The sequence below is a fragment of the Cyclopterus lumpus genome, chromosome 12, assembly GCF_009769545.1.
Source record: "Cyclopterus lumpus isolate fCycLum1 chromosome 12, fCycLum1.pri, whole genome shotgun sequence".
NCBI lineage: Eukaryota > Metazoa > Chordata > Actinopteri > Perciformes > Cyclopteridae > Cyclopterus > Cyclopterus lumpus.
The window spans coordinates 12,407,752-12,431,852 of NC_046977.1; the positions used below are offsets into that span (position 1 = coordinate 12,407,752).

The 24,101-nt window shown below is 39.7% G+C and overlaps 1 protein-coding gene across 1 annotated transcript in view; it reads left to right on the forward strand.

Annotated features, from left to right (window-relative positions):
- Positions 1 to 11,316, forward strand: part of trabd2a (TraB domain containing 2A) — a 50,557-nt gene extending 39,241 nt beyond the window's left edge. The window contains exons 5-7 of the mRNA XM_034546998.1: positions 3,654 to 3,744; positions 6,721 to 6,987; positions 10,705 to 11,316. Coding sequence (XP_034402889.1) covers positions 3,654 to 3,744; positions 6,721 to 6,987; positions 10,705 to 10,906 — 560 coding nt within the window. The 3' untranslated portion in view covers positions 10,907 to 11,316. The remainder of the gene's footprint in view (positions 1 to 3,653; positions 3,745 to 6,720; positions 6,988 to 10,704) is intronic.
- The last annotated feature ends 12,785 nt before the right edge of the window (positions 11,317 to 24,101 follow it).

Here is a 24,101-nt window from a genome sequence, read left to right on the forward strand (position 1 = left end):
CCAGATAGAATAATTAGACTTATTTTAATTATCCTGTCTCCAAAAAATACATTAATAAACAACAACTTTGGTTTGGCAAGTGTGTTTTGTGTAAAGCTAGATTGTTAACAGCATAACAGTTTGTATCAAAGGTTATTGTCATTGTACAACAGGGTTGGTTGCACATCAAAATGCAGTTCAGTATCTGCATAGACAAGATTTTAAGTGAATCTTTCCGCAACAGTAACCAAATGATTTAGAATCCTGAAGCTCACAACATTGGAGCACAGGTCATGAACCCTGTTGTCTGGTGTAAAAGTTGTGTGTTTGTACACACAGCCTTACGGTCCTAGAGAACCTTCACCCCCCACAACTTCTGTGCGGTATAAGAAAGTCCAACTTCCTGGATCTAGGCAGCAATTGTGTTTCCTCCAAATAGTAGACACTTATAGACTTGTTATAAAAGCTGTCACTTCATAGAAAAGTTCAGTACAACACATACCAACTCTGTATGTTTCTATAACCATGACATGAGCTAATATGTGGCCCTCTCACTCAGTGGTGCCATATAATGTTGCTGCGTGTTGGGAGTTAGCTGTGAATGAGAGCTTTCAGGTCTGTTCCTGGTCATTATCTCGCCCATCTCCCCACTCCTGGAAAGACACACAGTCTACATATTGTTCATTGATGTACATATTTCTGGCCCGTTTCATAGTTTTAAAATGTATGAAATTGGCCTAAATAAATAATCTGTGGAAATATATGTCAGATGTCACTCCAGAAGTGTGCTTCTTAAACCTTGGGCCTTAACTATGGACTGTTTCTAGTTTCTAGTAGGAGCGTGAACGGATATGGCTGCTTGTAGCAACACTGATGTGAAGTTATACTCAGCAATAACAGCAAATGTTTATTGCTGAAGTACTAAGTAACTTTTTTAATTAGATTTGCCATGTGAAAAACAATAACCAGAAAACATGTTGATTTTTAACAAAGCCATGCAATGAAAACATCTGTGAAACCATTGTGGCAGAACTAAATATAACACAGGATGGAGGAATACAACGTTAATTATGAGTTAGCTCCACAGCGTCAACATTTTTACAGTTATCGTGTGTTTTGTTTCGAAGCAAATGTGGAAGTGTTAGAATTGAAAAATAAATATGACGGTGGTTTTGTCCCAAATATCTAAACATGTTTTCACTAAGCCAGACATTGATGCTCGGCGTGTCGCTGTAGAAACCTCTCTTTGGCAAACGAGGCGCATGTGTTTTCTCACCACAAAGTATTTTCAGTGTTGGACCGCACAGAGATTGATAATTGGATTGTTTTGTCTTGTTTTCTGCAGAGAAAATTAATTCACCTCCATGGGGGGAGGTAAAATATTCATCCAGGATTGCGTGATGTTTCTTTCTGACAGAAACACAGACTAATGTATTACTTGGTACCAGTTATTGGCCGTATGAGAGAGAAACAGAGAGATGTAGTTGTCAGAAATCACCTGGAATATGTAAGCCCCAAAGTTCAGGTCAGTTGCCAAAGGCTACATCATACAGAGGGCCTAATTTCAGGAAAATGCAGATGCAGACCTTCTAAAACATAACGTTCTGTTCCTGCAGCCTGCGTTTTTCCTTGGCTTCAATCATTTTTAATCAAAGGTGTCTGAATTTCATTTTTGTCGGCGCACAGGCAAGCTAAAGGTTTGGCCTTTTCCCCCCACAAGTATAAAACATGTTCTAGTTAAGGTGGGCTGCTGGACATAATAAATTACCTCCATTCAAAGTCGTCCTTAATTATTTTAGTTTATCAAATTTCAATATTTCTTTTCCCCAAAATAGGTTCTCTCATTTTGTATCTCATTAAAAAAAAGCTTCTTCCAATTTAGAGATTTGGGGTTTGGACGTCAATTCATCAGACCTCTTATAATCATTTCGTTAAGTTTTTTTTTTTTTAATGTCGTGCAGCATGGTTATTTAAATATCACCTTCTCTTGTCTCAAGCATATAATAGCAGAGGTTTTTTTCCCAAACTCGGCCCCCGAAAAAACATTGAATCCTTTGGGGACCCATCAGCTTTGATGGTTTACCTCCTATTAGAATTTGCGTGTGTGTACGAATTTGTATTTGTGTGTGTCCCTTTGAAGTTTTGAATCCCGCCCACCCTTCTGTGGCCCTACATTGTGCCGAACAGCTCCGTTTGTCCCACCTTAATCCTCTGACGTAAACTCACATAAATCACACTGAGTTGTTTCTAAACGTGGGCAGGCTGGGAAACTCTGTCTCTCTGTCTGGTTTCCAAGTCCCATGGAGAGTTTAAGAGCCGCTGGGTATTCATGTATCTGACCACCTGTATTGATACTGATTTCAGCTTAAAGTAGAAAATAAATGCACGTCTCTTTTGCATTGTAGCTGCCGGTTAACCTCCCCAAGGAGCTCTTACGTGATTTAGAGAGGTGTCCAAATGAGATAAAGGCATCCTTACTTAAAAAAGAAAGAAGGTAAAGCATGACTTCAGAAACAGACCAAATCCAAAGTTTTTGTCTGTTTTTTAAAGGGTCCATCAGACTTTATTCTTTTGAGACATTGTTCCTCTCGGAGTTGGTAAGCAGACACAAATCACTTGCATTTACCTTAGTTAAATAAAAAGGTTATTACATTTTATCAACTGTTGACATTACACTTTTCAGGAGTACGCCCTCAGTCCTCTTCCATGGTTATTACTCACTGGGACGTAGTTTTAGCCAACACTTATTAGTTCTAGAGATGAGGCAGCATTATGGCACCCATAGTGAATCGAGGCCAACCTCTCTCTATCGATGGCTCTGGGCCAGATTAAAGTGCCGGGGCTCATTGTTTACACAGCTCTGTGGTGCCACGGCCGAGCAGGCCCAAACAATGGGCCCCTGCTCCCTCTTGTCAGAGTGAGGGGAAGAATGGAGACCTCTTGACATGGCAACCTGAAGCCTCAATGCCCCCACTTCTCGTAGATGAGAGGGTCAGGAGCGAGAAAGAAAGGAAGAGGGGAAGTTAGAGATATAGAAGTAGGAGAACGGAGAGATGAAAATGGCTGATATGAGGGCGGATAAAGAATTATCAAGGAAAGAGAGAGAGAGAGATAAAGAGGTGAAGAGAAATGAAACAAGGGATAGTCCATGAAACAAGAGTAGCAGAGGAAAAAGCTGAAGGGAGGTGGTGCTGAATGTAAAGGGTGCACAACAGCAGGGGTAAAAGTAGGAAATGTAGTGCAAAGAAAAGTCAAACACTTAATTGTTTAGGAGACAGCAGAAGTATGAAAGGATGCAAGAAGAAATAAATAGTTAAACATTTGGGGAAATAACCTGATTCACTTCTTGGACAAGAAGATTAATAATGTGCCAGGATGTTGTTAGCATAGCTTAGCATGAAGACTAAAAGCCGGGGAAACAACATCTAAAGTCCCAAAATATGTTTATTGAATACTGTAAAAAACTCACTAATCAATATGTTACGATGCTAATGTTTATGCTAAGCTAGGCTAAATACGTCCCTGCTACTTCTCAGTATTGAAACCATGTATAAGACTACTTCCTATGAACAGTCAGAAGTAGTAGTAAATGTCATGTTTAAATTTGCTTGCAGTACCTAATCATTAGCATTCGGAAGTGGAGGTCATCATTTTTCTTTTTTTTTTGGTTGCAGGTCACTTTCTGGGCAACAATACAGTCATTGATGTGCTTCGTCGCCAGGGATACGATGTGGAGCACACCCCTGCTGGGAAGCCTGTAAACAGGTACATTTACTGCGAAAATGCCTTTAAACCTCCCACCACACACACACACACACACACACACACACACACACACACACACACGCACACACACACACACTAATCACCATCTAACTTTACTGAACAAAATGATTCATCAGAATCATTTTTGTCTTGTAATTTTTCAACACTGGGTTTCTGTTTTCTGTTTATAATGCTAAAAAATCTCTCAAGGACAATGATGAAAGAATATTGGGTTTAAAGGAATAATTTTCTGAGGCCACATTTTTCAAATGAAAAACCTCCATAAAAAGCACAATAAGTGTCTGAGTTACAAGAGGAGACAGAAGAGACCGACAAGGAAAATAGCAGAGAAAGTGAGAAATACAGAGATGACGGAGGGAGAACTAGGCAGAAAATATTATGTTTCACCATATTTGTTGCACATGATGATTTCTTCAGAAAACATGAGTCTGTAAAACTCCAAGGCCCATACTTTTTCACTTAAATGGGAGTACGGTTTCATTTCCATGCCACATTTTACAGGGCAACCACTGTCTCATGGCCTTGACAGGAATATATTCCTTTCAACTTTTTCACTGGATTTCAAATGGGAAATCATTTTCCCAGTAAGCACAACTCCATAGTTGGTCTGTGTTCATATGCAGACATGAAACAGATGTTCAATTTCTGCTTTTGGCCCTTGTGAGAAATGCATTGTCTGCAAATAAGGAAAAACTGCGCTCTCCAACTGTTCCTAAACGTAAAAGTATTTTTTCATCGTTGCGTCATAATTTATTACTTTACCTGTACTATTGACAATGGAGAGTTGGCATTGAACCACATATCGCACAAGGGGCTCATTTTGGTGTGGAAGTTGGTGATCAATGGAAAGAAAAGAAATAGTCAGATTCAGAGCACTCTTGTACTATTTTACATAAGAAACAAAGGACCTTCAGCAGGTTATTATATTAAGTTGAAATACCAACTGCAAGCTTTACAGGATTTTTCTATTTGTTTTTCCCATTGCTTTAAACTATTGTATGATTTTTAGTCTGAACGGACGCTGTTAAAGTTATAGTCCTTAAGATTTTCATGGTATCAAACCCTGTTTTTGATACTGTTTATCTTTGTATTTATTAGTCTCCATTGTTACAGGCGGACTCTGCCTTTCCTGCAATTGAATCAAATTCATTTCAAATACGTGAGGGATTCACAAGAAACGTTGCATTGTTTACTGTTCACTGTCCCAAGGCTGTATCAGAACTGTATTAAGTTACTCCTAATGCATACCAAATGCATACTGCTTCACATAAAAAGCATTTAACTGGTGAAACATGGGCTGGCTTTTACTGTGAGGCAATGAAACAATGTTGTTGTCACACCAATAAGGTCTGACCACGATCAGCAAAACGAAGGTTACAATGTCGTAACCCTAGTTCTATGAGCACAGGCAGAGCCCTATACTGGACTCAATCTGTAATATTCCTCCTATCACGAGAACAAATTCACCCACTGGAAACTTGCAGAAGTGTAACCCTAGAATCCGGAAATGCTTCGTAACGTACATCCCTTCAACAGGTGTTTTGTGGACCCCCAGTAGTGTAGGTCATTTTCGACCAAGGGGAGAATAGTAACCAAGCACCACTTGTGCTTCTTGGCATCCAAGCGGAGGCTGACAAGCCAGTGAGCAGCCGCCATAAACCTGAGCATCTGCATGATGGTCAATGCAGGGATTTTCTGCAGGGCTGTCCATCTGTGTTACGACAGAGTGGATCACAACCTGCACACATTGAGCACAACCCACACCCACCTGTTGGTGTGGCAGGGGGCGGCTCTGCTTCCAGTTGATTGCCAACCTCAACTAGAGTCAGACCAATTGACCCTTGTGGAACATATCCCATTCTCTGGACTTAGCCACGATGATGAGGTCGTCGAGATAAAAGAAAACACTCATGCCACCGTCGTGCATTGGCTGCAGTAAGGTGCCGAGATCATGGGAATAGCTGAACAGTAGCCTGTTGTACTGCAAGGCTGTCCCCTGGAAAGTGAAACGCAATCATGTCCTGTGTTTGAAAGCCCACACACTATGTGTGACTTGGCGGTGATTTCTCCCCATCAAGACATTTAAAGAACTGAGTGACTGATGAAATCAATCCAATAAGGAGCATTGCAGTGGGCAAACCACTTTGCTACAATGAGGTGCAAAGAAAATGCATTATCTATTGCAGTAAAATGCCTTCTATATGTTTTCAGCCAGCATTACTTCGTAAAAAGTAATTAAATAACTAGAAACATTTTCTAATTATTTGGTGTTACCAGATATTGTCAAAATATATCTGACTATGAAACTGCAGATCTCAAACAATTATTATGAACCAAGCTTATGAATTTTGTAAAAGTCAGGGATGCATTCTTGTATGTAATTGAGAATGTGGAGCCAAGGAGTGCAGTGTGGTGGTCGGATAGGTGTAAGGAAAAATAAAATCTGCTCACTGATTCCCCTTATTCACTGGAGCTGTCTATCTTTTCCACTTTGTAGATTGTAATGCAGATAAATCTGACAAACTCCCCACCAGACCCCAATGAAGTGTTGAAAAGGCCAACCTAAGCAGAGCGTATACCTCCTGCTGTGAAGCATGTAGTGCAGTCGACCATAGCACACTCCGCGGGTGGCTATCTCATTGCAGATCTGTGTGTGTGTGTGTGTGTGTGTGCGTGTGCGTGTGCGTGTGCGCGTGTGTGTGTCACAGGGACATGAATAGAAAAAACTAGCAGAAAACAAGCATCCCTGAGACTCACATTTGTCAGGAATAATTTGGAACAACGATCTAGTCTTTGTTAAACATTAAAGTAAGTCTACCCATCATATCATTTCATTCCAGAATTATTGATAATAATGTGGGACAGATAGGTCACATCCCACATACAAGGTCCTATTTAACCGTTAAGTAAATTATTTCAAATGTATCTTACGGTCCTGTGTTTTGCACCCACTAGGAGATCCAGACCTGACTCACCAGAGTCAGACGACCACGATGACGAGCCCCCTCTTCTGGAGCCTTTCCTCCATGAGCTCCCTCACAAAGAGGACGATGAGGGGCGTCCCCTGGAGGACGATCTGTTACCCCACATGCTGCTGCCACCGGACAGCCTGGAGCTGCTGGAGAAAGCAGAGAGAAAAATGCTGAAGAAAAAGAGGAGGAACAAGCAGAAAAAGCAGCGGCACCGGCATTTTAATGACCTCTGGGTTCGCATTGAGGAGAGGTAAGAGGACATAGGGGCGGTGGGGGGGGGGGGAATAAGCATGCATGGGATCTTTTTTCTGATATACATCTGTCACCAACGACTTCTCTTCCTTTGCTGTGAGAAAGGGATGAAGAGAAATGTAGAAAAAGTGAGATGAAGGGTCACAGGTGTGGAAAATAGAAGAGTGTAATGGTAAAAGCTCAGAGAAGAAAGACAGAGATGATGTGAGGAGAGGGAGGGGGAATCGGAAATGTGTAATGCAGCCTTTCCACCTGTCTTTAGAATAGAACTGAGACTTCCTGGTGAGATGCCGCAGGCTCAAACAGCCACCATATCGCATCACCATACTCTTCATGCAATCTGCACACATACGCACACACACACACACTCCATGCAGTGTAGTATGAGTCCAGACTAGTTCCTAGATGGTATAAGTGTCTTCGATGGAAAAACAGCAGCCTGGGAATTCCGGCTAAGTATCCGGTTGTGTTCTCACAGTAGCTCCAGGCACGGATCTAACCGGACAACAAAACAAGCTCACCTTTCAGACAAAAAGGAGACCAATGCACAAGGTGTGCTCTGCCATGTGGAAAGTTATTTTAGTTTGTTGTCAGGGCAAAATGTTGTGTTGTCATGAGTGTAGGCAGGAAGCCAAAAGGTTTTCATTCACACCTCGGGGCAATTAAGAGATTCCAGTTCATCTGACTTGACCATTTCTGGACTGTGGGATAAAACATTACGTGGAGCCTGTTGCTTTGCCGGTAGTTTACTTTGGTGTATTTGATAAGGGACAGTGCACATTATTAAAAACATTTCTGTAAATGTGCCAGAGTTAGCCAAGAGGCTATTTTTCATCTGTAGTCCTGAGAGGCAGATGTCACAAAACAAACCTGCTGCTCTACCTGCCATAGACCATAGTATAAAGGTGCACAATCACATTTTATGTTTCATTTTTTAATTTTATCTGTGAATGAGCACGTGTTTGCATGCTTAAGTCAACCCTCCCAGACTCCTAAATTGTGTGGAACATAGAGCTTGTTTTCTATGGCTAGTATTGACATTATGCAGATGGCAACTGTTCACGCAGGAACTCACACTCTGGTCCTGGGGAAGCCAGAGGCTACCATTAACCATGTCATTTCAGTTAAATGTTTGAAATCTGTGGTTCATATTTCTAAGATGTCTGTACTTTTCCCGACTCGTCCTCTTCCTTTGTAAATACAAAGCTGCACATTATTTTTACAATACATTTTCCTTTGGTTGCTACAGTTTACTTCAATGGTCCAAAGACATGCAGGTCAGGTGATTGGGAGAATGAAAATGATCCATTGGTGTGAGCATGTTTCTCTGCATGTTTAAATCTGACTATGGGATACTGGGATACACTCAACCGTTCTGCTATAGTTAATAAGCACACGGGCAGATCCCACTCCTTTGTGTTTCCTGTTGTAGCAGATAACAAGTTGCATAGTGCAGTGTACTGTGGGTCCTGCACTGGGTGTGGGCGGAACACGTGGAAGGATTAAGATAAATAAGGAAAAAGAGAAAATAAAGTCTGGTGTCTTTTTTATCCAAACGGTTACCTGCTAAGGCTACAATCCATCCAGTGACTTCAACATCCTAATGATCAATAAGTGTGGCTTACTGGTGGGTAAGGGTTTGCAAAACTGGAGCTGTGCAGGACTCTGCTCTTACGCATTTAGATATATTTCACCTCCGTATCCATATGTATTTTTCCACGTACAGTATGCAAAATTCCAAATTCTTGACCGAAAAAAAGTGTCCAACCATGTAGGGTCTGTTCTTCGTGGGAACAGAGGGGGTTTGTGAACGTTTGTGTACATTATGTCTGCAGATATGTTTTCTCTCTTTCTGAGAGCCCCTGTATTTTGAACGGAAAGGAAGCAGACTGTTTGTGTACATATGTTCGTGTACACGTTGTACGTCTTTGTATATTTGAATGTCTGAAAAGGTGGCTGAACGAGAAAGGTAGAGAGCGAGTTCGGAAAACTGAGGCAACTACAGCGCCCTGTTCTCTGTTGTGTTTGATGCATGACACCTCTCTTTGCCCTCAAACCTAAATAAACCGACTTCATAACTTTAAAATAAATTTTGAATGTTTGCTCTGGACTTTTAAATAGCTGCTTTAATAATTTACAGACACTTTCAAATAAACATATCTTTCTAAGCAGGTACCAGTTAAGAGTTCTGCCTGCTGTTTGGTCTGAAATAATCATCCGTACTAAAATGTATTTAATAACTAAAGCCTGAAGCTAAAAGCCTTTGGCTATACAGTCTTTAGACAACACCAATCAATGCAAAGCAAAGAATATTATCTCCAAGTATCTGCGAGTAATGCAATCAGCCGTGGTTCATTTGTGAGAGATGTATATAAACTAATCAGTACCAAAAAGAGTGTTTTTGGTACATCCTAATTTCAGCCAACGAGATTGCAGTCGGCCATCCAAATCCACAACAATCCCTCTAAACGTAGTCTCATTTGTCTGCAGACAGTCAGATGAGACATCATTTAGTTCGTTTTTTTTTTGCAATGGTGATAGACACGGTTTTCTTGCCAAACTGCAGTTGCAGCCCACTGGGACGAGGAGATTCCAACTTCAGGAACTTGGGTGTTTGTTTTGCCTGGCCTCGTCCCAGTCCAAACCACACAAGCTCTGCAGTCTCTGCATCAAACAGCAGATCAGAAATGATTTAATTGCCAGACTTGTTTAAAAAAGCACAGATAGAGACAGACACACACGATATATATATAATATTTGGAGAAGAAGAAAAAAGAGAGAAAAGCATGCAGGCTGATTGGCTGTTGGTTTATAGCCATACGCTGATCAATGAGTTGCACTCCTCGGAGTTTTGTGTTTGTTAAATCTTTGCTGATTGTTCTGCGCTGTGGATTCCTTTGTTGAGGATTGTTCCTTTGTAGTCGTCACCATCATTAATATTTCCATAGTTTCTTTTTTCTGCAGTCTGCATATTTTCTTTGGGATTGTGGACGATATGGGGACGTATAGAGGCCTGTTTATTATTATTATTGTATGTTTGTTCCAATCCCAAAGAGCAGTGTAAAAACAAATGGAAATATGGAAATTTGTCTGGAAATAATAAGGTCTTACCCAATCTGTTGTAATTCCCGAATATGGGGAGGTTTTTGAGCAACACATTCTCACTCCCAAATCGTCAAAATACGTCGGTCAATGGCCCTAAGCTTCAAACTATGACGCTCTAGCTATCCCTCTAGTGTCGCTTCATGACCTGTCAGGGACGGCATGTCAGGATACACTATCAGACATATTGGGGGAACTGGCCAAGCTGCGATATTTGACGAGTTGGGAGTGAGAACCAGTTTCTTTTGAGTTGAGCCTGTAAAAAAAAAAACAGCCTTTGCTTTTGGTTACTAATCCACTTCATGAGGATTTGATCACATTTGACTGACGACAGCCTGGCAACTTAAGCACACAACCCCATAACTATTGCTAAACTCTGATTGGTGCATGGGAGTATGTAACATCACATTTATTTTCCAACTGAGCTCCGTCCTTCTCAAACCTTTGAGGAGCACAAAAATAACTCACTTAGAAATCTCACGAAATAACCAAAGGCCTTCTTACATTATTCCCAGTTCAAATCCCAGAAAATAGATTATGGAGCTTTTAAACATAAAAAAAGAAAAGAAAAGAGATAATCTGAAAATCTAATTTGTCTGTCTTCTCTGCGCAGCACTATGGTCCAGTCTCCACCTCCCCCGCTGGTTCGCATCATCAACGGTTACATCACAGTGCAACCACCTGACCGAGTCCACAGCCACCACCATCACATATCTTCAGCGTGGACCACCTCCTCGACCTCATCATCTTTACTTGTCTTCCTCTGCACATTGCTGACAGTGATCCCACAGGCATGGACTGTGTTTCTCGAGTAGAGCATTAGTCGGGACTCTACAAAGCAGCCAGCCATTCAAGAGGTTAAACTCTCACATGTGGCGGTTTCCTGTATCGCCTCATGTAAAGTGAGATCTGAGCGTGCATCATAGGACCTAGACGAAGCTAGAAAAGAGTGTGGTGAGTCGGAAACGGCAAACACGGAGCATGGAGAAAGGATGTGAAATCAGCTATGGCTATATGGTAACAACACACTCCATGGATGGTGGGTGAGATCCACGTTGTGTTGAATGGTAAGTCATTTCAATAGAGCATGTCTCTTGCAAATTGAGGTCTTCATGGGCATAACACGTTAGGACTCTTGAAACATAAGTGTTTTATAAGGTTTCAGTTATTTTGCACACACACACACAGACACAACAAACACACACACACAGAGAGAGACACACACACAGAGACACAACAAACACACACACACAGAGACACAAAAAACACACACACAGAGAGAGACACACACACACACACACATCAGGAGTGGGTACACAGCACGCAGCAGGAAAGAAAAGCGAAAGCTCCCAAACGGGAAGTGTTATCGGACATCTCACTGACATTACACAGCATGTCAGTTTCCTTAGTGTTACTATAGACTCTGAATATTCAACATTCAAACCTCTGAGAATATAAGTTCTCAACTGTTCAGTGAATGAACATGAGAACATCACCCCAACTTTTGCTGAATATCAATTACCTTCAATAAGTACAACTGGAACCATATGTCCTTCGTCTGAGGGAGTGTGTGTGTGTGTGTACGTGTGTGTGTGTGTGTGTGTGTGTGTGTGTGTGTCTTAGAAAGAGAGAGAGAGAGAGAATGTGTGTGTGTGTTTTAGAAAGAGTGAGAGAGTGTGTGTGCATGTGTGTTTGTGTGTCTGTGTTAGAGAGAGAGAGGATATGTGTGTGTGTGTGTGTGTGTGTGTGTGTGTGTGTGTGTGTGTGTGTGTGTGTGTGTGTGTCTACCAGCTCTTAAACCCCCCCTGGCCTTACAAACAGAAGAGTTTCTCCTCGGACCTTAATTTATTCTTCCATTTTTAGAAGAATTTGTTGCATTAAAGCCTATTGTGGGGGTTAATTGTACATATTGTTTCTAAATATTATAGATGTATTTTAGAATTATAAAAAAAAATGAAAATCATCAAAAGTTTTGTTGTTGTTTATATAAATATATAAATAGATATGCAGTATATTTTTGAAAAAACTAAATCAGGAACTAACCACCATAGCCCATGTCAAGTGTCTCACTGGCATGTCATTTTTGGAAGGGTCATATGATCGTATTGTGCTTTATGTATCAGTGTTATCACTTGCTTTGCTGTTTGCATCTGTTGAAAGGATTCACGTGTGTTTTTTCTCACATAGAGATCATTTGTTTAATTTATTTAACTACTATAGTTATACTGTAGACCATATCAAACATTCTTAATGTTGGTTTTCTTTTCAAATGTGTTGCCGTCATGATGTCTAAATGTATTATTTCAAATGTTTTCAAGTAGGATTTCAAATGCATATGATAGTAATAATAAGTATAATTCAGTTTTAAATATTTAAAGCTGTCTCCACAGATAGAGCCCATACAGCATAGTATTCTAAGTTTTTCACATTTCACTTGTGGCATGAGATGATTGTAATAGTATTACTATGACAACAATAAAATATTTATCTACATTGAAATCAGATTTTATTGCTCATGCTTGGCTGCAAAGCAAATCATCGGAAAGTCGGTCATAACCTGCATTTCATATTCGTTTTCCTCCATTTTTTTAAATTACCACTGGACCAAAGTACATATTGCCATCATAAAGAAGTTCAGAGCTGCTTTAATCAATATGTTCATATTAACAATGAATCAAATGAATGTGTGAAATGGATTGCTCTTCATAACTCTGCATTTCCCCTCAGCGCTACAGAGCTTCTTTTTATTAAAGATTTCTTTGTGGCATTGTTACCTCCATTTGTCACAGACTTTGAACTTGTAAGAAAAGTCGTACGAGGAAATTCACTAAATGTAAGGCATCAGGTATCTCTAAATGCCCATATACATGTTTACATGATGGGCTATTAAATGCATTACGATGTAATATGTCTCAAGGTACTTCAGGACATATTACTAATTATTGTTACAAATCAATAATCTGACATCGCAGTTGAATTACACCGATCGCGTGTTCTGGCTGTCCTGAACCAATGTGTGGCGGAGTCCACACACACATGCTGCCCTCCTGCCCTGACCCGAGGGTCATGCCATGTTTATGTGAGGTTAATGTGCTGTGATAAGGCTGCTATTAAAAGATGTTTGATGTGTGCATGTGGTCCGTTACAAACAAGGCAGCTGCTTTTCCAGTGCATGTCGACCCTGCAGGAAACAAACAGGGGGAAAAAAGACTCTTCAGATGTGCAGGAAATGAGAGTTAATTGATTTGTTATATCAACAGGAAAAGAAAGCTAATTGAGTTGTTAGTTTGTGCTTTGACTTAAAGTGACCGTGTGCTGGAGGAGGTCATAGAGGTCTGCCTGTGTATGGCTGATGTGCACGAGTAATGTTATTTGGGTATAAGTGAGATATGAGGTATGCACATAGTTCTTAGGAAGATGTAACTGAGCTTTTTTTCTCTGTCTGATTTGTTTGATTTCTCGCATTACAACATTGAAAGCTGCCGAACAACACTGGCTCAGAATCCCGGAGGCGTTTCCTGTTTTTACATTTATTTCTGTTAAGAAAGAGCCGTTTCAGCTGATGGCTGCATGCAGAGTCCAGGCAATCCATTTGGTAAAAAGGCATACTGTGAAATAGAGTCAACTCACCAATTGAGTTTGCTGGTGAAAGCTGAAACATGCCAAAAGGGTAACATCTGGAATGCAAAGACCATCCCAGTCTGATCGTGTGTGACACAAACGGCATCTGGATTTTCCCTCCTTACCTCGGACACTTTGATCGAGTGAGGTTGAATTTGTAATCTGTCGCTCTGACGAATTATGCCTCTGACTTTTTCCTGTTGACCCTGTGTAAATGCAGAAAGAAACTGCACCTTATTTCTATACCATACGTTGCCAACGCAAACTGCTCAACAAAAAAACCATTAAATCATGTCAAATAAATAAATAAAGAATGTGACTCTAAACAAGATCCTTCTTTTGCTCCCTGTAACACAAGACTTTAAAAACAGCAGACCATGTAAGTTACTCAGTCATTCTATAAAAGAATAAACAAACAGAGGTGCAGGTCACCTCTAATTGCCTCCCGTTGAGTACTTTTAATGACTGATACATTGCACAAAGAATAGTGTGAATTCCATAAGTCAAACTGAGTAGCATAGGAGCTCACTGCAGGCAAGACAAACGGTTTCAAGACAAGAAACAATCAGGAAAAGAATACGAGTTGTGTTTTTTTTATTTGTTCTTTTGTGAAGGCTTTTGGGTCGTAACTGTGTGTAATTACGTACCCATGTGTAATTTAAGCTTGTGAGGCCTGCTGGGCGATATCAGGTGAGTCTATAACTGCAGGTTTAAAACCCAGGAGTCCAGTGCCTGCGAACATGATGGACAGTCAATTGGAACACCTTTGAATTTGTGCGCACACACAAAAGGATGGAAAAGCATTGTCTAGTCAGGTGTATCTTAGTTAAGACATTCAAATCGGTTCCATCGCACAAAGGAACATTTGTGAGGATCTGTTATTGCACCAGGCTCAAGTATCCTTCATCACATTCACATGAAATAAATATGCTCTTGATAGACATCTTACTCCATAAAACACAATCACATAAGAGAATGGGTCTCGTGAAAACACACCACACTGGGCTGGACGTGGGGTTGCCAGATTGGACAAAGTAAACCTGTAGAAATTGAAAGCAGATGTCCCCGCAGACGTCTGTTTCCTGTGGAGCCGAAAAAGGTACAAAATAAAGACATGGCATTGAAAATCGTAGGTAGTTTATGTCGTGGAAACACGGGAATCCTACGCTATTTATTGGAGCTTGCCGGTATAGCTCGTTAAAAATAACACATCCCTTGTGAAGAAGTTGGAAAATCACACCTTCCGATGCTTAGCTGGATTTAATGACAGACGTATGTGCAGTGGAATAACTGGGTTTGTTTTCTTTTAATGATTTTAAAAAGGAATAATGAAAATGCGTAAATAATTATGTCAGAGGATCTGTTCACGACACGATATTAATCCGTACTTGTCATGTTTTTTATTGCGAGGACACTACTAATTTCACCGATTATTACCAATCATTTGAAGCAACCATCCTCCCAATTATACTTCCGTGCAGCCTTTTATATAGCTAGTCTCTCTGTAATGTTCCCATTATTAAAACAATCCCAGCGTGTTATTGCTTATTTGATGTAGCACTGGTCAATCCCTCACAGTCTTGCACACATATGGCTGTGTGTGTAGAGTAGGTCTCACGGTGGCTATTGTTACTGAGAGCCTGGCCATAAGTGCTCTGTTGAGTCCTCTGTATATTTATCTAGTAAATCTCATTGGGGTTATATATAATATATTTTAGTGCAGTTTAGAGCTTTGTCCAATAGGAGGTCATAGTGTAAACAACAGGATTTACCTATATCAGAGAATACTCTATTCATACTCTAGTCATGACAAATTCTCATGGACATCTTCAAATTGCATTGTTTAAAAAATAAAGTGCTTTGGCCAATATAAAAGCATACAACACATGTATTTTGCTTATAGTCAAAGAAAAATACAAGTAAGCTGTAAGTATTTAAGGAGGCCATTTTATGGCGGTTATACTTATTTATAATATTTCCACACACGGTTTCTCTTCTCCTGGCCTCTGTCCCACAGTAGTGGCTTATTGGAACACCTGCATAGTGATTACTAATGTTATTGGTAACACCTGTGCTGTTCCTACAATGACAATAACTCTTATGTAAAAAGGGTTTATTTCTACAAGGAAGGGAGGTTTCATAGATTTAACCACAAAGTAGACTTTCCCACCAACATTTACAATATTTATGAATTATTCGTTGACTATTATGATGAAGACGTGGGGCGAAGTCTCCACCATGCTTGCATTACAAGACTCTAATAGAAATACTTTTATTTAGTGACAGTCTAAAATGCATGCATTGCACTGTATATTGAGTCTTCAAGTATTAACATCTGCTGTGTTTCTCTTTACCTTTTAATGTTACCACAGAGGTAAAGACAAGATAAACAGGCCTCTTCCTAATGCTCAAGTTAATGATCAAAGCAGCTATTTAGGCTAAACCGTGTTACACTTAAAGTCACATTTACTCTTTGGTAGGACTTTTAGAGCCAAACATTGTTTATGTCTGTCAGTGGCTCTGAGGGTCGACCTACCTGTGATTGTCAGCTTATAAACAAATGGACCACTTGTGAGCTGGTGCTGCACCACAGGGTGTCACTCAGTTACAGCCGGGTCAATAGAGCCCATTCACAGGGAACCATTTTTTGGGGTGCGTTATTGATAGAAGGAAGCCCACACTGGGAGCTCAAACTTTGAGCCATAACAGACAGACACACACACAGTCTAAATGTTAACAGTCAACTTCACGTCAATACAGATTTTGAGTGGGTTTGGTTGATATCCATTTTCACCCTCTAGAAACTCTAACTAGGTTCTCAGATTCAGGAATGTGTGCTCAGGGTCAATGCAGTCACTGGGAGGCAGGGAGCTGAAGCTAAAAGGTCACGATGACTAACTAAAAGGAGTTCAACACTTTCCTCTCACCAAATAACCACGTCTCTCATAGTCACACCATGCTGTCCTCATTATTAGCTGATTGTATTGCTTAGCATTGTATTACATGTTTCCCTTGTCTACCTTTTGCGTTTTGCACCAAAGTGTGGCAGGCACGCTCTTCCATTCGAAAAGTAACATTTTAATAGTATGACCAATAGCTTATGATAGCTAATGTTATTGAATGCAAGCTATATATAGATATTGGTGACCAACTCACTCAAACACCACATATTGGCCATCACTAATATCGAAAAAGACTGTAAAACCAGACACAAATGTGTCACAGATGAGCAGTATTTAAATATACACATATGTGCAGTATAGGCACAATAGAAATGTAGTTAAAGTAACAACATCAAGAACTACCTTTATAATGAATACTTTTCTGCAGCATTGAGATACATAGAAACTGCATGTTAACATTCTAATTACAGATAGGAAAACATAAATATGATGAATTCAAAATATAGTAGAGATTGTGTTTTTTTTTTGTATCTGAGCCATTCATTTTACAATCTGAAATGTCAGTATATTAAAAAAAGATGTATGTTTCTTTCTTTCAATTTATAAAAGAAAACTTCAAATTATACTATTAATTTTGACCAGTTGACACCTCTTTGAAGGTTTATGTAAATCACTCGGCGAAAATAACTGTGCAAGGCTGCCCTCTGCCGGTGAGCTGAGGCTGATGGAGAACTCTCCATCAGAACTCTCCATCAGCCGGAAGAAGAGAGAGAGTAGATTTATTTTATTTTTATTTTTTACATCCAAGATTAGGATATTATTTGTAAATAAAATTGTATTATTGTGTTTTATATACAATATACAATCACTATTTATGTTTTTTTTTCCGACAAACTATATCCTCCTGATATACCACACTATTACTTTTTACGGTGTGTTTTTGACACTTCTGGTTGGATAGTTGTGCTGCTGTATTCTCACTGTTACCTCGGCTGAAAAGTCATAACTACATCTTTGATGGTACTGCAGTTATTTTCTGCTGCAGCAGTGAAATTATACACACAAATTATTACACTTTCATCTTTCTTTCAAGGTGTTGAAGACATTTTTTATTAGAACACATACATTTAAGTGTCCTTTAGGGGGTGAACATGAAGTATGCATTTCAAAGACACTGCTGTATTCTTGGGGGAACAAATAGAGGCTCAGCAGATAATGTTTGATCCTATAGGAAATATTAGAACTCATGAGGCCAACTATATCATTTTTGTTTGTCAATAAACACTATTTTAATGTAAAAGTACCATAGTATTTTCCAATTTTATTTTGTCTATAAATCTGTCACCTGGGTGCTCTATCTTTCTGTTATCTTTCCTCCGACTACCTCCCACTAGAAGCTGTACTCGGCCAACAGACACAAACTCCCATGCGCCTCTCTGCTTTTCCTATCCCCCGTACCAGCCGCCTTCCCTTGCACTGATTCTACGGTCGTGTTTATAATGACTATATCTATTAAATTGCCATTATAGAAACAGGGAATGATGCTGTCCCTGGCAGAAGTTTATTGAAGAGTAAAGGTACGCTCCCACACATGGAACATCTCATTAACTGGGTGGATATTTACAGCCCTGCAGCATGGAGGCACGGGGAGGGATTGAGGCTCTGCTCATCTTAATGGTGTCTCAGCTGATAAGACTAACTCTTCTCCTATTTACACATGCACTTTTAATGGGACTTATTCTACTACTAATGACCTTCATTGTGCTCGAACCCCCAGAGAAACAGAACATAAACCGCCATAGAAGAGCATATTTTTACTATGTATTTTGTCAACTACCTATTTATAATTTTGCACTAGAAAGGTTAAGGAATAGAAAATTGCATGGCAGCCCAATTTTTGTAAATGAATGAACATTTATTGCATGGGAAACATTACAGAACAGGAATATGACAGAATTGCTAATCCACCACCTCACTCCGAAAATGAAAAAAAAAAATAATAAATTAGGATATGTAATGGTGCATCAATTCAAATGACAGACACACTTTTGACTCGTTGGACAAATAAACAATAATGCACATGGGATACATTAAACAAATTGGCTCATCTGCTAAAGTGTATTTATGTAGTCCTTCAGCTGAACATAACACTGTTCATTAAATTGTCTGTCACGTTTTGTCATTTGAATTGTGGAGTAGGAAGCAGAACACTGCCTGTCGCCCAAGGATCGCATGTCAAAACCTCTACAATACAGCTTTTCTCTGGGCATTTCAGCTCTTTCCTCGAGGCTGAATGCATTACTTTTTTTGAAAGACGGATGGTAGTGCTACCAACCCTCCTGAAAATTCCTAACCATTCTTTAGACCTCTCAAATGTTAGTGCGAAGTCCCTCAAAGTTCCCTGTCAACCCACCTTGGGTTATTTCCGAGCAACGGGAGATAACATTATTGAATATAAAGCATCTGGGACTGGCTCCTCACTCTGCCAAGATCAATTTTAAGTCAGAGGCTGTAAAAAAGTAGCAGAGAAATTCTCAGAAATAAAAAGGTGAACTATCAGCCCATCGCAAAACAACCTGCAAATGTAGGTTCCTTCTGAAAAAGTCTCACATAATAGCATTAATTTGTAAATATATGAGAGCTTTAATTGACAAAAGCTGGTCCGTACATGAGTTTTTTGTGTTGAGCATTGCATACTTATCCACAATAAAATAGCTTAGCAAAATAGCAAAATCTTTGAAAAAAGTCATTCTTAAGTGTGTTTCATCTCCAAAAAGATGACCACATCTCTTACAGCTTCTCAACCATCTCAGTTATTCACACTAATTTCAACTCAAATTTTCTGTTAAAACGAGAGTGTGGGCTCTCGTCTAACCAGGTCGTCCCTGTTTTGTTAAATATCTTAATAAGCTGCCTGCATTGCCCAATGTAAATAACTCATGATTGCCTCTCCCATTGTCATGTCGCACATTCATCAGACACAAAAGAACATTGTTTCTGCTCTTTCAACTTGGTTTCAGAGGGACAGGACAGGAACTCACTCCAAGTACAGTTCTTTTGTCCGTCCGGGCTTAGTATGAATAGATCTCATCATGTTTTCATGGGAATCCAACAATCATGTTGAGGGAAATGTTCATCTAAATGCAGCATGGCATTTCTTTCAAAGTCCCAACCAACAAATAGCTGCCAAAATAAACCCAGAGGAGGATCATAAATAGTGGAATGTAGAGATGTATTCTTGGACTGGTTTGCTTCCAAAGGCTGCTGAAAATGTTGGCGATTAACTGTGAATATATAGCAAAACTCATAGTCAGAAATAAAATATATTTGATTACATTTGTTTTTCTAGCACCCAGGATGTTTGCACAAAATGAGTGAGTCAGTTTCTGTTCACTTGACAATGGATGGAGGATTTGAGACCTAAAAATGAGGAATAAAACGTCCGAGGTTGCTCTGACCTAAAAATCGCATTAAAAAATCAACTCCGTACCAACTATGAAATATTCAGCTCATGCTGGAAAGCTTATAGCCCAACAAATATCCAGTCAATTAAAAGGAGTTATATCTAATAGATTAATCATTAGCTGCATATCCACATATGTGTTTAACCACATGATGATCGAGCCTTCTTGAGGATCCTCCGGTATTCAACAGTGAAGCTCGGATAACTGACACCGAAAAGGAAGAGATGGAGCGGATGAACCTCATCGACCCCAAGAAGCATCACTGGTCACAGCCGTGACAGCACTGCAGAGGTAGGAAGAAGACTGACGTTAGAACAGCAGCTATGGTGATGCACGTCAGAGCTGATACAGATACTGTCTTTTCAAACAGGTTGGGCTACCTCTGTGCACAATTGATAACTTGGAAGACTATTTAGAAGCCTACAGTGATTAATGACAGAGAAGAAAAGGACTTTTGAAGTTAAAGGAATAAAAACAATCAAACAAAGACTGTTTACCGGTTGAGATATTTGAACACTAGATGGCAGTTTGACACAGACGTGTAATGTTATCTGCAAACCTTGCGGCATTGCGGATTTTTTTATTTAGCATCAATCACTGTAATTGCTGTTGATTGGTGGAGCTGATTGAAGATACAGATTCTTTTGATTGTCCCTAGCCACATTTGATCCAGTCTTTGTCTGGAATATTAATCCTAGTTCAGAGAGTGTGTGTGTGTGTGTGTGTGTGTGTGTGTGTGTGTGTGTGTGTGTGTGTGTAAACATTTGGGCAACAAGACAGATGTGTCACACAACGAACAGACAAAAGAAAGGACTATAAATACACATAAAGAAACACTACCTTGTTAGGTGAAGGAAACCATTGGGTTAAAAAAAGCTGTGCATGTCTTGGCTCACGATTATATGGCCTACATATATATTACATTACTTCTCAGAGGCATAATTATGCAGTGAGAAACAATGGCTCGCAGAATTACATTAAATGACCACGACCTCTTGACGGTACATAATAGGATGGTGCCACATAATGTGTTCAAAGTATTTAGGCACCATGAAAACAATTTAAAGTTCAGGCAACAAAACCACTTTATTGGGTTGAGATGTGTTATCGCGAGTGGCCCCTACTAACCAGGGGCCAGTTGAGGAGTGAGTAAGGAGTCAGCAGGCAGTCAATGACAGTATAAAACAGGCAATAAAAGGTATTTTGGGAAAGTGTGCGAAACAGCAACCACAAGAGGTCCTTGAGCATGTGGCATTAAGTGGCCACCCTAAAGTCTGCAGTCTGCAGAATGTGAGATTAGCTGTGGACATTCACAGAGGTGCACAGGCACACAAGTGGCACTCACATTGTTGTGGTTTTAGCCAATTTAGGTTTTGACGCATGAACTTTTGCAGACATGCAATAGAGTTGTGATGTATAGTTGTGACAATTTGTTAAAAATGAACCAACGCAATTGAGATAAATTGTCACAAAATCACAAACCAATTGACACTGAACTTGAAGGCCTCCATAGAGATAGAGTATGTCACAGCAGTGCTCACACGTGCCTTTTGACTGTAACCTACGCTGGCTGAGAAGGTTTGAATGAATGCAAAGCCACAACACATATGCAAAAGCAACAATGCAAATGCAAAAGCCATAACACACATGCAAAAAAACTAAACAATAAGCACTTTGTTGGACCCTTCTAGGCCACTGTAGTAACCAGCACTGAATGCAGACCACATTCAATAGTCCTGGTCTACTCTAAACCACTGTCACAACTATCCAAAGGACGAATAATGGTAAAAGGCAACACTCCACGGTCTTGGGCTGAGCTGGAACCTGAAAAAAAACAACTAAAAACACTTTAAAAACTGCATCATTTTTAATATACCCTCATTGTAAACTCTGAGAGGGTTGATAATGGAAAATGTAATAGCACATTAGAATGGAAACCCTGGAGGGACAGTGGTGCCTGAACAACATAGCAAAGAACTGATTTGCCCTAGTCAATCAGCACTCATGTGGATGTATTTCATTAGTACGGAAATTGCTTACAATTCAACATATTCTGAGTTTTAGGCCCTCTCACAGAATTGACTGTGCTTGCAGAAGATTTGCCCTTGTTCAAGATATGAGCCTTTTGAAAATCAGTACAAAACTGAATGAACTAAAGTGACTTAAAAAAAAGCTTATTGAGGTACTATTATTACGCCAATCAGGAAGCAGATAATATGCTTTAACCTCCCAAACCATAATTTGACAGACAATTATTGGATGTACCTCTTTTTCTTATTGTGAAGAATACCTTAAAAAGTGTCTTCTTATTATTATTGGCATTTCCTCCAAGTCTTGCAGATAGAAGAAAAATACATTTTGAGATATAATACCCTCAGAGAAATATACATTCTGATAACCATAAGAGAATCTCAATAAAACTAAGGCAGTAACAAGTGCATACAAAATGCACCCATCAGATTTACATTCCTTGACATCTCTGCCATGCAGTCAGTCCTCTTCCCCTGAGGTCTTAGCGTGATCACAGCCCACTGATAATGTTCACTTTATGCTGTCATATCTTATTTCTACAACTGTTACCATCCAGATTAGTTCTTATTTTAAACTGCGGTTGCTCTTTCTTGCATTTGTTTTGCCCTCGGCTGTTTCCTGCTGCCACGCTCAGTGTGCACATCAAGACAATTGCATTTTAATTTTCTCTATATTTTGCCTTTTTATTCTTTGTACAGAGAAGATGACACCATGAGAGATAGAGAAGAAGCACACGATATGGGAGCTCAAAGCAGATCATTGGGTGTGGAGGTTAGAGGTTTATCGTGGATGAGGAGGGCAAGACATGTTTCTGTATTAAGACCTGTAGGTGGCAGTCTTGATGCTTACACATCTGGGAGGAGTTGTACTTTGGTGAACCCTAGCACACACGTGTCCTGTCTGATCAATGATAAGGACAACAGTGCAGCCCAAGGCTGAATGTGGGATTTAAGCAGAATTTAATTTGGGGCTATGGGATTCTTGTTATTTCATGGTGGTGAATGCCCAATTCACAAAATATATTTGTCACTGTGACATATAACATTACATAATGTTATGTTTCGTTATAGGTGAATGAGAAATATCTAATATATGTTTTGCTGATCAAATAAGAAAGATCAAATGTAATTTAAATCAAAAGCACATTCTTTTCCAATGCCTGTCCTAATCATCAATACTCTGTCATCAAATATTCAAAACATTCCCACACAAATGTGCTGGTGCAGACATACACACAATACTACAATATCTCCTCTTCCATTTGTCACATTGTGTGGTGGACTGGCCATCCAGAATGCTGGGGTTTTCCAGGTGGGCAAGTCTCATAGGACTGATAAGAACAGATTAAATACAAAATAAAAAGTCCTGTGCTGTTCAGTCTAGCTTTAGACTGCAGGGGTTGGATCCATCCAGGTGTGTGTGGAGAAAAGCTATAAAAACATCACATCTCATGAGTCTGCTTTTCTCTCTTTGCCAGCTTCACTTTCTCATAAATAGAAACTGATGCTGATGAATTGATCGCTGCCTTTTTAAAACTCTCGAGACAAATGCCTGAATTACAAGCTAAAATGCACAAGGAACGTATACACAAATGGTAAATAGGTGGATTGATAGGATTGTATTAACTTCCTTTATCTTTTATCATATTCTTTACGGTAAATAGTGTGTTTCCTGTTTTAGTTTTTAATTCCTTGTGTCATATTGGTTTGCCCTCAGTTTGTCTCTTTGGTGTTTTTCTATTGTAGGCCGCTATGTAATGTCGCTGCCTGCTCACTTGATTTTTTGCTCCCAGCTTTGTGTTAATAAAGCTTTTGCTCATTTTACCCACTAACCTGGTATCTTGCATTTGGGTCCACTTTGGGTCCACTAAAACCGTGACTCAGTTATTATTCACTTCATAAATGTCTCTCAATTGCTGTTGGGACTTTAACTTATTATTTCTTCCTTAAATCTTTAATTTCAACCCTCTTCTCTCCAATTGTTCGTCGCTT